General features: G+C 33.8%; 1 protein-coding gene across 1 annotated transcript in view; it reads left to right on the top strand.

Annotated features, from left to right (window-relative positions):
- The window catches only part of LOC111512485 (uncharacterized), a 149,746-nt gene extending 136,410 nt beyond the window's left edge, over window positions 1-13,336 (top strand). Inside the window, exons 15-20 of the mRNA XM_074170868.1 lie at window positions 1,897-2,109; window positions 3,659-3,809; window positions 7,591-7,813; window positions 8,797-8,929; window positions 11,074-11,203; window positions 12,173-13,336. Coding sequence (XP_074026969.1) covers window positions 1,897-2,109; window positions 3,659-3,809; window positions 7,591-7,813; window positions 8,797-8,929; window positions 11,074-11,203; window positions 12,173-13,113 — 1,791 coding nt within the window. The 3' untranslated portion in view covers window positions 13,114-13,336. The remainder of the gene's footprint in view (window positions 1-1,896; window positions 2,110-3,658; window positions 3,810-7,590; window positions 7,814-8,796; window positions 8,930-11,073; window positions 11,204-12,172) is intronic.
- The last annotated feature ends 235 nt before the right edge of the window (window positions 13,337-13,571 follow it).

The following is a 13,571-nucleotide window of genomic DNA, read 5'->3' as shown; positions in this document are numbered from 1 at the left end:
TAAGTACAATCTACTTATAAAGAGTCTTCCAACAGGGACTTCCCAACTTTGACAATAAATAACGGCCATCTTGTTGAAGCTACATCTGTCAAATCATTCAGTCTGTTTTGCCAAATCATCATTCAACAATACATAAAAATAATACAAATGTTTTATCAAAATGGATATTCTGTTCGGGCAACGCTAACGTACCGTGCTCTTCGCCCATTTTATGATCGCAATTATCGTCCTACCGAGAGGACTAATCGCAATGTTGTGGATAGATTTGAGTCCAATGGTTCTTCGTACGATCAATGAACATTCGTACGTCGACGAAACGCCGAATCTACCGAAAACATCGCTGCTGTCTGTGAGAGTGTGCAGGAGAATCCGAGGCAGTCGATTTCGCATTGCTCATAAAAATTTGGCGGTTTGTAGACCACAACTTGGCGAATTCTGCGTGGTGACTTGGGCCTGCCCCCGTACAAAATTCAACAGACCCAGGAAAGGTAAACGACCATAGACGCTGACGTGTGTTCGCTGAATGGTCCATGGAGCAGTGGGCAACTGACTTTTATTTTCATCAGAAAATAATGTTCAGCGATGAGACCAATTTCTGGTTGAATGGGTGCGTAAACAAACAAAATTATAGAATTTGGGACCAAACCAATCCATATGAGATCCAAGAACATCCAATGTATCCCGAAATAGTCACTGTTTGGTGTGGATTCGGGTTAGCGGCGTGTTCGGTTCATATTTCTTTGAGACCGACGTTGACCATGCCATCACTGTCAACGAAGAGCTCTATAGGTTGATGATCACCAACCTCTTATGGCCTGAATTGGATGATCTAGACACCAACGACATATGGTTTCAACAGTTTGGCGCTACGTGTCACACAGCTCATGCCACATTGGATATTCTGCAAGAGCGATTTGAGGGCGTGGTCATCTCACGTGGAGGTGATGTGTACTGGCCACCGAGATCGTGTGATTTGACCCCGTTAGACTTTTTCTTGTGGGGTTTTCTCAAGTCGCAGGTGTATGCGAATAATCCACAGCGGTTTTCAAACGCATACTATCGGTTAAATTTAGCTTGATTTATGCGCTAGAGTCATGGTAAATTGGACATATCCGATGCGCTCCACCCAGAGAAGCCGTGGCTGATATTTGAACGATGTTATATTCCACACATAATGGCATCAATAGGTCTTTCACACGATAAAAAATTCAATGATATCTCACACACACTTTGTTTTATTCTAATTTATAGATAGGAAGCGTTCGACGAAAGATCCTATAGTTATATCAAAATGTTTTGTGCCTTGAAACTATGACAATTGTGGTAAACTTGAATAAACCCTATGTTAAAGATTCATTTTGCTCTTGAAGCGTATACAAGAACGTTCCTATCGAGTAATACTGATCGAAGCTCATGAGGAAGTATTTGAACCAGTAGAGCACATCATAAATTCATTTCTGAATTCCAGATCACCCGAATTCGAAGAAATGAAACTCTGCAATTCTCAGATTCAATAAACATTGTCCACCTGGACCTTATCATCATCACTTCATGATCCCCCATTTAGTTTTATCACATTTTCTATGTCTAAATATCATTCAACGTGAATTGATTTTCTGAGAGAGTTGATGCTATCTTCACAATATTCATTTCCCTTCAAAAATCTAATTTAAATGGGAAACAGTGTGAAGAAAAGACACTTCATGAAAATTTAAAAGCTTTTAATGAAAGCAAAACAAAACGGAGCAGTGTAAGTCATCTACGATAACCAAATTACGAGATGAAAATACACTACGTAATGAATTAATTTTCATCAATTTTTATGCGACCTCCAAAATAAATTAATTTCATAGCGAAATGACTGTATTTTTTATTACATCATTAATTTTTTTACAGCCTTCATATGAAGAATCCGATTTTAGCCAATATATCCTAATGATAGGATGTTGTCTTGGAATGGTGCTCGCATTATTCACAACTGTTTGTCTTGCGATTTCTTGTATTTTGTTGAAGAAATCGTGTCTAATGGCACTCAAATTACAATGTTCCATATCAATATTTGCCACAGGACTGATGTTCACACTTGCTACAATCACGGGACCACCCCAGGTAAAAATTTATCTCGGAGAAAATTGTACATTACTTCGGATGTTATTGATACATTGAAACAAGAATACGAGTACTTTTTTGAATAGCATATTTGAAATATCAAGAAGCACCGAAAAGTTACCATACTTTTCAATCTCCATTCATCAGAAATTTTGCCGTTAATCTTAGAATACTGAAATTAAACTGGACATTCTAACTCCACCATCAGATTTTTCATTTTGAACTCAGAATTTGAACTCGGAATCTGACAGTTTTTTTTAAGTGTTTGACAATATTTCATGGTACATTTCATTAGTGTGGACTTCCATTGTCTGATATAAATTAAATTGATTTGAAATCCCTGAAAAAATCCATAAAAATTAAAAAGATTAGCTGAAAAAAAACAATTATATCAAGCAAAAAAAATGAAATTACAATGAATAAAATACAAGCAACAACTAGAAATAAAAAGTCAAAATTGAAAGAATTCAAGCCAAGTCACCTCAAGACGTTTCGATTGTTATTATCCACAATCGTCTTCGGGTAATAACTGGACTTATTTCTCCATATATTTGAAGGTCATTTGAGTGCTTTCACCTATCCCCTCTTCCCTCTTTCCGTTTCATCGGTTTTAGCGGGAGTTGACCGTTTGAAGGGAGTTGGTCGTGTTTCACTTGTTTATAGGTTTCTATATTTTACGTATATCTACGCTAGCTTGGCTAAATGCGTTGTTGGACAACATATATGTGGCTTCTTCGAATTTTATCCTAAACCAGTGTTCCTCCATGTGGGTGATTTCAGCTTGAGACCTCTTGATGTTATGTTGATTAGTCCAAACATGCTCTGCTATTCCTGATTTGTTGGTTTCTTCTCGCTGTGTGTGTTTTTTGTTCTCGGCAATGCGAACTTTCAATGGCCTCTTAGTTTCATCAATTTATGATTTTCCGCACTGGCAGGGTATCCGGTAAATGCAATTCTTGAAATCGCAGTCCGCGTTTGGTGGCCGGGTTTTCATGAGGCTGCCACGGATAGTGTTCCCAGATCTGAAGCAGGTTCTGATGTTATACTTGGACCCAATTCTTCTTATCCTTTTCGACAATCCTCTGATGTAGGGAAGTACAAGTACTGGTTGTGGCGGCTTCTCTTCTTTGTGAGGCTCTTGCTGTCATACTAGCCAAAGTCTGATCCTCCATCACTCCGATTTCATTTCTTGTTAATAATTTTTAATTTTCATATCGTGTTGATAGTTCAATTTTTTTTATTTTTTTATTGTTGCTTGTATTGTATTTCATTGTAATTTTAGTTTTTTTGCTTAATATATTTGTTCTATTTCAGCTAATCTTTTTAGTTTTTATAGATTTTCTCAGGGATTTCAAATCAGTTTCTATCATATCAGACAATGGAAGTTCGACTCAATGAAATAAATCTTTCTCTCTCGAAATTTCAATTTCAACCTCGAAATCACGAGTTTGACTAAGATCAAAAAATTGTCATTGATATTAACAATTATTGATATAGTCCTGAGTGTCCATGAAAACTTTTTTTAACTGCTTGACAACTTTTATTGCAGACTTATTTTTTGCTGTTCATCACAACCATAGAGGCTTTCGTATTATTAGGAATGTCGAGTCATTTGAGCAAACTATTAATTGTTTTTACTGATCTCATTGAAGTACCAAAACCAATGACCTCAAAATATACAGTAATTGGAATCATCTCAGGTGAGTTCATTGAATGTGTTGTAGCTATAGGTCGTTTTGAAAGTTTTGTCCGTTTTAATGTCATGTGTTTTTGTAGCTCCATATCAATAAATATTTTCATAAATTACACCTTACGATTTGATCTCCACAAACGACACAGTAGCTTCTTCAACAGTGATTTGAATATTACAAGTTGTTTCTTACGCTAATATTTATATACCATAGGTAACAACAATTGAAAGTACCTCCATCAAATTAGCTAAACCTCTACAGTTTTTATATACTTCTCCAATTATGATTACCTGAAACTTATTACCTCACTTCTACATCAACAATAATACTTCCCCAGTTTTTTAAAAGAGCAAGTTCCATAATGGTGATCTATTCTGGGGCACCTCTGTTCATATCTCGAGAATATTTAAAATTCATAAAAGAGCAATCAAAGCTTTAGCTGGAATAGGTCAAATGGAGAGCTGTAAGAATTGGTTCATTAAGTTCAAAATATTAACTCTGCCATCATGTGTAATATACTGAAATTTGAACACATTCAAGAAAATTTACAAAAGTTTACTACAAACGGTAACAACCATTCGTATAATAAAAGGAACAAGGATAATATCAGAGCACCAAACCAAAGACTAGAAATAACAAGGAGATGTAACTCACTGTCCCAATCGATGAAAAATGCAATCATCCCTAATTTCAAACGGAAACTGAAAAAACATCTCTCAGAGAATGCTCACAATGATGCGTCTGATTTCAGCTTTATAGAGTGACTATCGACAATGTAGGTACTGTCTCTATGTGTCCTTATTTTTACATTTATGTATATATTTATTTACTTCATTTTGTGCCTGTATCATATACAAAATTCATGTACTACCTACCCCTTTTCAGTTATTTTAATTGTAATTTACATTTATTTTATACATTATTGACTTATCATAGCACTAAAGTTTAATAACTTGACCAATAAAAAATCTAATATAATCTATTCAAATCCAGTTGGTCATTCATTAGAATGTTTGAATTTTTAAGTTTATTCCCTTTGCTTCCAAATGATTTAGTTCCAAACCTTCATTTCCTATGTGTACAATTTCGAACTCTTTATTAAAGATATGATTTGAATATTTTGAACTTTTTTTATCATTTATATAGCAATAAAGAACTAAATATCATCAATCAGATTGCAGTAAACAATGGGTTTAAAGCTGGGTTTAATAGTCAAATCACTTTCCAAAAAAGTCTACGCAAAAGCGATTCGAGACGTTTTTCCTATTGATAAGTTATATAATCAAAATCAAAATTATAGAGTTTCAACGTATTTTGGATAAACAACAGAAAAAGTAATACGTTGGGAAAGTAAGTTGAAAATAATAAGGACAAAACATTCAAATTTGAGAAATCAGGAGTAAATAAATCAGGTTGTGGAACGTGTTCTAAGGTATATATATTGGTCAAACTGGCAGAATATTTTGGAATCGCGAAACATCATATGAGCTGTGTAAATAAAAAAACAAGTTTATTGCATTCATTATTGCATCATCTTTTAGAAGAAAATCACATCTTTAACGGAGAGTTCCAAGGTTTGAAACTGAATCATTTGGAAGCAATGGAAATTAATTAACTTAAAATTTCCAACATTCTAATGAATGACCAACAGGATTTGAATACTTATGATGTACTGTTTGGAACCTTTGGTGTAGTAATGAATATTGCCGGAGTTTTTTCCCAACACCAAATTGTTATTTTCACACCTCGATACGTGTTTCGATCACCAAGTGATCATCTTCAAGAGGAAGATAAAACTGAGTTTAGATAAAACTGAGTTTTCTCTTTCTCTTGAAGATGATCACTTGGTGATCGAAACACGAGTCGAGGTGTGAAAATAACGATTTGGTGTTGGGAAAAAACTCCAATAATATGGATTCGAATAGATCACCATTATTGAACTTGTTTTCTTAAATAACCAAGAAAGTATCATTATTGATGTAGAAGTGAGGTAATATGCTTCAGGTAATCATAATTGAAGAGGTACCTCAGGTATATAAAAGTCCCAATTGTAATTAACTGTGGTATAAAATATTAAACATGTCGTAATATATTTCTCAAATAAAGTTTGTGGAGATCAAATCGTGAGGTGTAGTTTGTGAAATTACTATGGATCTTCATCAAGTAACGGCCGAATCAATCCGAAAAAATGAATGAATAAATATTTATTCTACTGTGTCATGGTACTTACGGATCGATATAGAATTTTCTACAGAAGTTTGCAAATTTCGTTCCGGAGAAGCCTCGAAGAGGAGTCCCGAAGTGGTTGACATAACAATGATTTGAGGACCCTGGTGGAGACGGACCCATCACAAATGGTGCGTGGGTTGACGGAAGAACTGGGCATCAACTCTCATGCTGTTTTTGATGGTTTCAAACGTATTGGAAAGGCCAAAAAGCTAGACAAGTGGTTACCCCACGATTTGAACGATTGCTCGACATTGTCACGTTTCGAAGTCTGTCCTTCTTTGCTTTTGGACAACCAAAACGATCCTTTTTTGGATCACATCATCACGTGTGATGAAAATTGGATCTTCACGACAACAGAAGACGGGATTGGACAGTGGTTGGACACCGATAAGCAATCCATAGGCGTTACTTTGGCAAAAGTGCACTGATTAAAATTTTGCTTATTTCGATTGAATCAAATAAATATTCACTTTTTTATTACAGTTAAAACTAGACTCATCAATAAAACTTTTCAAACAATCTGATATTATTCAAAATAAATTGCTTTCAAACGTTTGCTTGCTTTGTTGAAGCGAAAACTAACTAATAACAAATTTATGATAAAGTTAACTTGAATAACAACTACAGAAGAGTAAAAAGATCATCGTGCTTTCGGAAACAGGAGTCATTATCACTGCTTTTCCTTAAAAAAGGGTATTCAAATATGTTCCATTCAGAGGAGCTTCACTTCGTCATCTCAATGACCGCTTGAATACTTTCTTTTTCAGAAAGAATAATTTCTATTTTGCTTTTTTAGGGCAGCTCTGTGTCGGTTATGATCACCAAATATTTCGTTTTTTGAATAATATTATTGGAGATCCATATTGGGGAAACTTCAAGCTTGTAGTTTTTTCCAAGTGTTAATTATGATTTTCATTGTTTTCTAGAAAAGGCGGCTGGCGAACAATCAGCTTAATTGAATTGTTGTGTAACCATTCATATTATTTTGATTCGAATTCTATCTAATCACTCACCTGATTCCTTTCTAGTGAATACCAAAGATGTAATTATATTTATGATTGTGTATCTGCTTTTAAAATCAGAAAATGTATTTGTCCTATATAACAGTATTGCGTCTCTAATTTTTATCTGCTGCAAACATATGTTTGCAAAAGTTAAGACTGCTTCTCAGGAGCTTGAAACACTATTCCGAACTAGAAAACTGTACACAGCTAAGCCACTTTTGATGCTTTTAAAACTCAGATCAGACCTTCGTTGGACTATAGTTCTTATGTATGGAGCTCTGCCCCTAAGCATACCCTGAAGCTGCTGGATTCCATTCAGAAAAGGTTTTTCTGTAGTGCTTGTGTTTTTTCCTTAGAAAAAAAGATCATCGGGACAGAACTTCATTGGTATCATAAAAAACACATAACATTTGATTTTATTAGAAATTCACCTAGTAACTCGACGTATTCTACCTTACGGGAACATCATGACTAGTTTTTTCTCATGAAACGAGCTCATTTTCCATAACAGTTAAATTTCATTTCACATTTATTATTTCATAATGTTCAATTTTCAGGAGTTCCGGTAATAACTGTGTTCGGAAGCCATTTGTCTTATAAAACGATGGATATACAACTGGAGTCATGGTGGATGTTGAAAGGAACATTATCGTTTAATATATTCGTTGGAGTTGCTTCTATGATGTTGGTGTTATTCATATTCCTTTATATTGTCGTTATGAGAAAATTACAGGAACTCATTGGAATCCATGAAAAATACTCCAGAACCATCGAGAGAAGGTGAAAGTTGGTTGTAGTTTTGATTTCATGTCAGAGTTTGTTATAGAATATTTTCAGTTTGAATTGAAGTAACGCATAAACTGACTTGTTGTTGCCCGCGGCAACAAAACTGGCGAAATTCAATACAATCTTCGAACACCCATTTTTCCCCCTGGGGGTGAAAATTTCTGATTACCTTTTTTGATGCTTATTTACGCTATACAAAGAACCTACCTGCATATTTCAAGATTCTAGGTTTAGTAGCTTTGGCTGTATGATAATATGAGAACGAGCAACTACTAATTCAATTTATGTTTTCACTTGAAAAAATAGTAACTAAAAAAATATGCCAACTGCTGAATAGTTTCGAGAATCTAATTATGTTACCTATAAAGAAATTCGCAAAGAAAAACTATATTGAAAACTATTTTGTATTTTTCTTATACCACATTTCGTAATTATAGTCTTGCAATATGCATTGTTTGATATAAAAATAGGAAATTCCGGAATTAGTCAGCATATGGAATAATAATATTTATTTTGGAATTATATTTAGGGACTCATTCAGAACAATGAAAATAAACATAAATAAATCACACAAGCTTAAAAAGCTTGTCCGTCACTAAAAATTTGAATTGAAGACTTTGCAACAATAATATAAAAATTTGTAAAAATATTATATAATGCAGTAATAACAATTTTAGTACTATTTACAATAAGAAGTATTTCATTCTAATTAAATATCATTTGGTTTGCATAGAAAGATCTGTATAAAGTTGGGTGTCAACTGTCATTTTAGAAATTTGGCCACAATAGGCATCCCCGGTCATGACAGAATGGCCGTTTCACTTTGGTAAATTTTTTAGTCCATAATATGTGATATGAATAGTTCATTGAGTATTATATACTTTCAGAAAATGTGTAAAGATTTCAATATATTTGAGGCTGGAAATATTCCAAAGTAAAAAAATATTCTTTTGCTAATATAATTGTTTATTTTTCAGAGTAGCGTTGCTGAGAAGATCCGGCTGCATTTTCAGTGCTGTGACGTTATTTTCAGTGAGCAGTTTGATTTATATCAATTATCCAAATAAACTATGGAGCGTCTACCAGTTCAGCGTGTACAATGTTTTTCTGGTAAATATATTCGTGGATGTTGATATAGGAAAAGTTAAAATCATCGCCATTGTGAAATACTCAAGCGCGTCAGATTAAGATATATATGGTTCATCTTTATGTTTTAGACGTGCTATCTCATAATCTGACGATTATCTAGAGGGATTCACCTAATCTGACAAAAACAATATTTTTTTTATTTTTTTAAATTCATTGAACCTAATTAATTGAAAAGCTCAAGAATTATCATGCAAATAAATAAGTGTATGTTTTTTAAGTAGAATACTTGTATTTATAAGAAAATATTTTTTTTTAAATGCTCAAAAAAATTTAATTTCTTATAATCAATTGATTAATTAATGAAGAAAAGAGAAATGAAACTTTCTATGTTTTTTACCACTTTTATTTGTAACTAACGTTACTGCAATTTCGTCCTATAGGGACATTTTCAAACTTATACAACATATAAGGACATTTACAAACTTATACAATACAAAAGTTTGAAAATGTCCATAAAGGACGAAACTGCAGTAACGTTAGTCACAAATAAAAGTGGTAAAAAACATAGAAAGTTTGATTTCTCTTTTCTTCTTTATGATTTCCTACTACGTAGTAACGGCTACATACATCAATTAATTGATTAATTAATCATCATCTTTATCACGAACGAGTCTCTGTGATTAGCTGTGATGGCGTCGTGGCAACAGAATTCAGAGTGGGGACGGAGTGAGAGAGTAATAGATAGAGAAAAAGTGAATAGAGAATAGAGGAATAGAAACTCGTAGAGGGAAATATAGGTATCACACAGCTGAACACTTTAAACTTTATCGACGAATTTTTGTTATTTCGGCTTGCGGAAATCGTCAGATTATATATTTTTCGTTATCTTTGAATTATTTTCTTCAAAATAAACAAAAAATTAGCTACGCTGAAGAATGTCGAAATGACGTTATTTTTTCACAATTTTGCTGCCCTCCTCTTTATGTCACTCTCAAATTGTCAGATTACTGGAATATACACTTTTTAGCAGGTAATTAACTCACCCTACCTTAATCTGACGCGATCGAAAATTTCTGATGATCAATTTTTTTACTAATCTGATTCTTTATCCCTCACAGGCGGCCTTATATATGGGGCTCATATTTGGTGGAGGTACTTAATCGGGTACAAGGTATCCCCCTGTATATTAATATGTCGCGCTTCAGTAAATTTCGAAATCCCTGCTTGGGCTACATTTATAATCGCGAAAAACTACTTATAAAAGTATATTCTTTGCAATTGTGATGAAGAAAGTCGAAAAATGTAAGAGTTTCAAGTCACAATTCACAAATTGACAAATAAAAGGTCATAAATGCTTTGGCACCCACCTATAAAAAGCAAAAATGGTGAAAATGCAGGCTCTGTGGTGTTAATTTCGCCCGGCGAATGATGCATTTTCTATCGTCAACATTGGCTATCTGGGAGGGAGAGAAGAAAAGTAATACAATGCACCTCGTAGAAATATTCAAAGACATTTATGAACTGAGTGTATTAACATAATGCTGCATCACCACCTCTGAAACTCGTACAGTATCGACGAGATTCCAAGGATACTAAATGTAATGTTCATCAAATCAATTGGGACTATTCATTCCCCACTGTCGGTCATATATATATATATATATATATATATATATATATATATATATATATATATATATATATATATATATATATATATATATACGGGTAAGGCTGATACACTCCTCAAAGTGAAACGATATTCGTCAGAGTTTTCTGACGAATATACTTGGGAACGAAGGCGAAATGACACCTACCCCATTATTGGCTCATTACTCTTCTCAGATCACATGATTCGCGGATCCAATGATAATTTACCCCACGGTATAAGAAGTTGTAGCTCATTGGTGATGTCGATGCGCTCAAAAATAATGATAATATTAGGGAGCCTAAGATGACTCACATCATTTTCAAATCAGTTTTACTCTAACATAATATTTAGAGGTACCTAAAAATGATAACAAATATCATACCCAAGTATGATTCTCCGGGTATAGGGAATTTTTTTTTTGTTTTATATCTTCACTATATCATCCTATTATAGCATGGAATATAGTCATAAATACACTATTACTTTAGTGAAAAAAATCTAATTTATTTTCCAGGGACTCGTGCTTCTATTTTGTTATGTTATTAAGGCAGAAATCCAGTTCCAGAGAATGTTTGACACCAAATCCGAATCGTCACCCAACAAAAAATTCTTCACTTTCGACTCAATGAGCAAGCCGTTGAATTGTAAGTATAGATATCTCGTACAGTAATTCATTTCATAGTTAATTCAAAAAATGGAAGAAGTGATGGAAATATATCTAATCTGTAACATTTTCATGTAAAGATAACATATATTCAGTATAAGATTACTGATAATCTCAGTTCAATTATTTTCGCAAATTTCACCTTTTTTTCAACGATACTTCATTTTGAAGTGACTTGGTTCATGTTGACAGTTTGGATCTTCTTTAAAAGTGGAATGAACTTATTTGAACTGAGGCAGATATATCTCTAATCATCTTTTCGCGTGGGTCAAAGCTATCGAGACAAATGCAATTACTGTCTTTGAAAGTTGCGAAATGAATTGACTGATGTTTTCCACATTGTAATCAGATATTGCAATTTCAATATATTATTTCTGAATTGATCTTTCTTAAACGTTGAATGTTTTTGGGGTATGTGATTATCTATTGTCTACAAAACTTCGTTTACTGGAGATAAAATCTGCTCAGAATGATATTTCATTAACCACGAGAGATTTGAAAAATCACAAAATCTTATTAGATTTGTTATATTTTGTAATTGAAAATTTCAGCCAACGATTTTGTTGATGAATATCGCTTGTGAATGAACATAAGCGAACTTATTTTTACAAATCCTTGGGTACATAACAATCAACTTCTACTCAAACAAATACACTTCCTACCATTTATTAACATATGTTCAGTGATGTGTTGAAGTTCATATAGATTGAAAATATATTCAAATGAACAGACTTTTTTAAACTTTCGAAATTTAATTTTTATCACTCTGTCCTTTGAAAATATTATCTTCATGTGATCGAGAACACATCTTTCTCATTCTCTTCCGTTTGTATATTTCTCCACCCATACACTTTTATCATTTTCAATAACTTACAGTTTCAGTTAAACTGACTTGAAGATTAAGATTGTAAGATTAACTCATATTCTCAAGTGAGACCATCATTTTCAGTTATAACTCAGCAAGAGGCGGAAGTAGAAAATGAATCCAACCCTCACTTGAAAACCGACCTCCATCATTTCACTTCATTAGGGCGTGACACCTCCAAACCTTCATTGACCAGCAAATCACAGAGTATCGCTGCTACTTTCGAAAGTTGCCTCAACACAACTACCAGTTTCTGCGACAGTCAAGTCGACATTTCATCGACATCACGAAGTATTCAGCAACCGTCAGTAGAGCTCTATCCTAACAGTCCTCAAATTTATCGGAATCCTCCTTGTGTATCCAAAGCATGTTCTCCCGATATTTTATCCAACAAAGTATGCGTGGAACTGGATCTTGTTGCTTCAAGTCTGAAGACCACAAATAAAATACCCGGAGTATCGAGTACACAACCCACCAGACATAATGTTCCCGCGCCCATAGTAGTACCTACTCCAGACGAAGCCATTGCTACTATTTTAGAGACAGAAATCATTACTTTCCGTCCGCTCCACCAGTATCACGTGAGAACACAACCTGATGGTCACGATGGATGTATTCTAGCTGAGACTACATTGGAAACTGTGGAAGAAGTTAACGAAGTCGAACCAGACACTCCAATTTGTACGGTTAATGTTCAACCGTTACCAAGTGTAAGTGTTCAACCGCCAGATAGTGTTCAACCATCAGTTAGTGTCGTCCTACCGATAGACATTTCACATTCTTCGGTTAGTTTTGATGTAGAAAGTACTAGTGGGGACGAACCAAGTTCAGCACGTAGTGATAAACTTGATGGTATGTTGGATAGTATTAGTCAAGATTTAGAATATTTACTCAATAAAACTGATGTGGTGCCAAGTTCCACTTTGAAAAGAGCTCCCAAGTCTCCAAAACATGCTATTTCTCAGGAGATACTCAACGAACTTGCCGATTTACCTGAAAGTGTCACACTAAGGACAAGTTGTTGAATGCAAAATGAATAGATATATGAAATTATTTTCAAATTCGTGTCATTGTTTTTACAAAATATACCTTATCCACAGTGAGGTGGTAAGGCAGGTATTTATGTCATAATGACGTTCATTCATGGATAGATAACACAAATGGTGAAGCTCACCATTCAGAAATTCATTACTAATTTTAAGAGAAGTCTGTGATTCAGTTTTGTCTAATAAAAATATTATCATTCATTTTAATTTAGTTTCATTGTGAAAATGTATGTTACCGAAAATCGCATCAATATTGTTCATTAGCATGTTTGCCAATAAGCCAAAATTATACCTACATACATACCTATTTAGGGAAATCATAGAACACTAAAATAATTTAGTGACTTGATATGAGGTTTTCAAATTGACTTGCTGTTTAATCTATAAATTCGTATTATTTTTCAAAACTATTTCACATCCAGTTTAAAGAACCATAT

This window comes from Leptinotarsa decemlineata, unplaced genomic scaffold, assembly GCF_025532065.1.
Source record: "Leptinotarsa decemlineata unplaced genomic scaffold, Ldec_3_MD MMD2_tig00000008_RagTag_RagTag, whole genome shotgun sequence".
NCBI lineage: Eukaryota > Metazoa > Arthropoda > Insecta > Coleoptera > Chrysomelidae > Leptinotarsa > Leptinotarsa decemlineata.
Note: the sequence above shows the minus strand (reverse complement) of the source record. Positions and strands in the feature narration are given on the sequence as shown.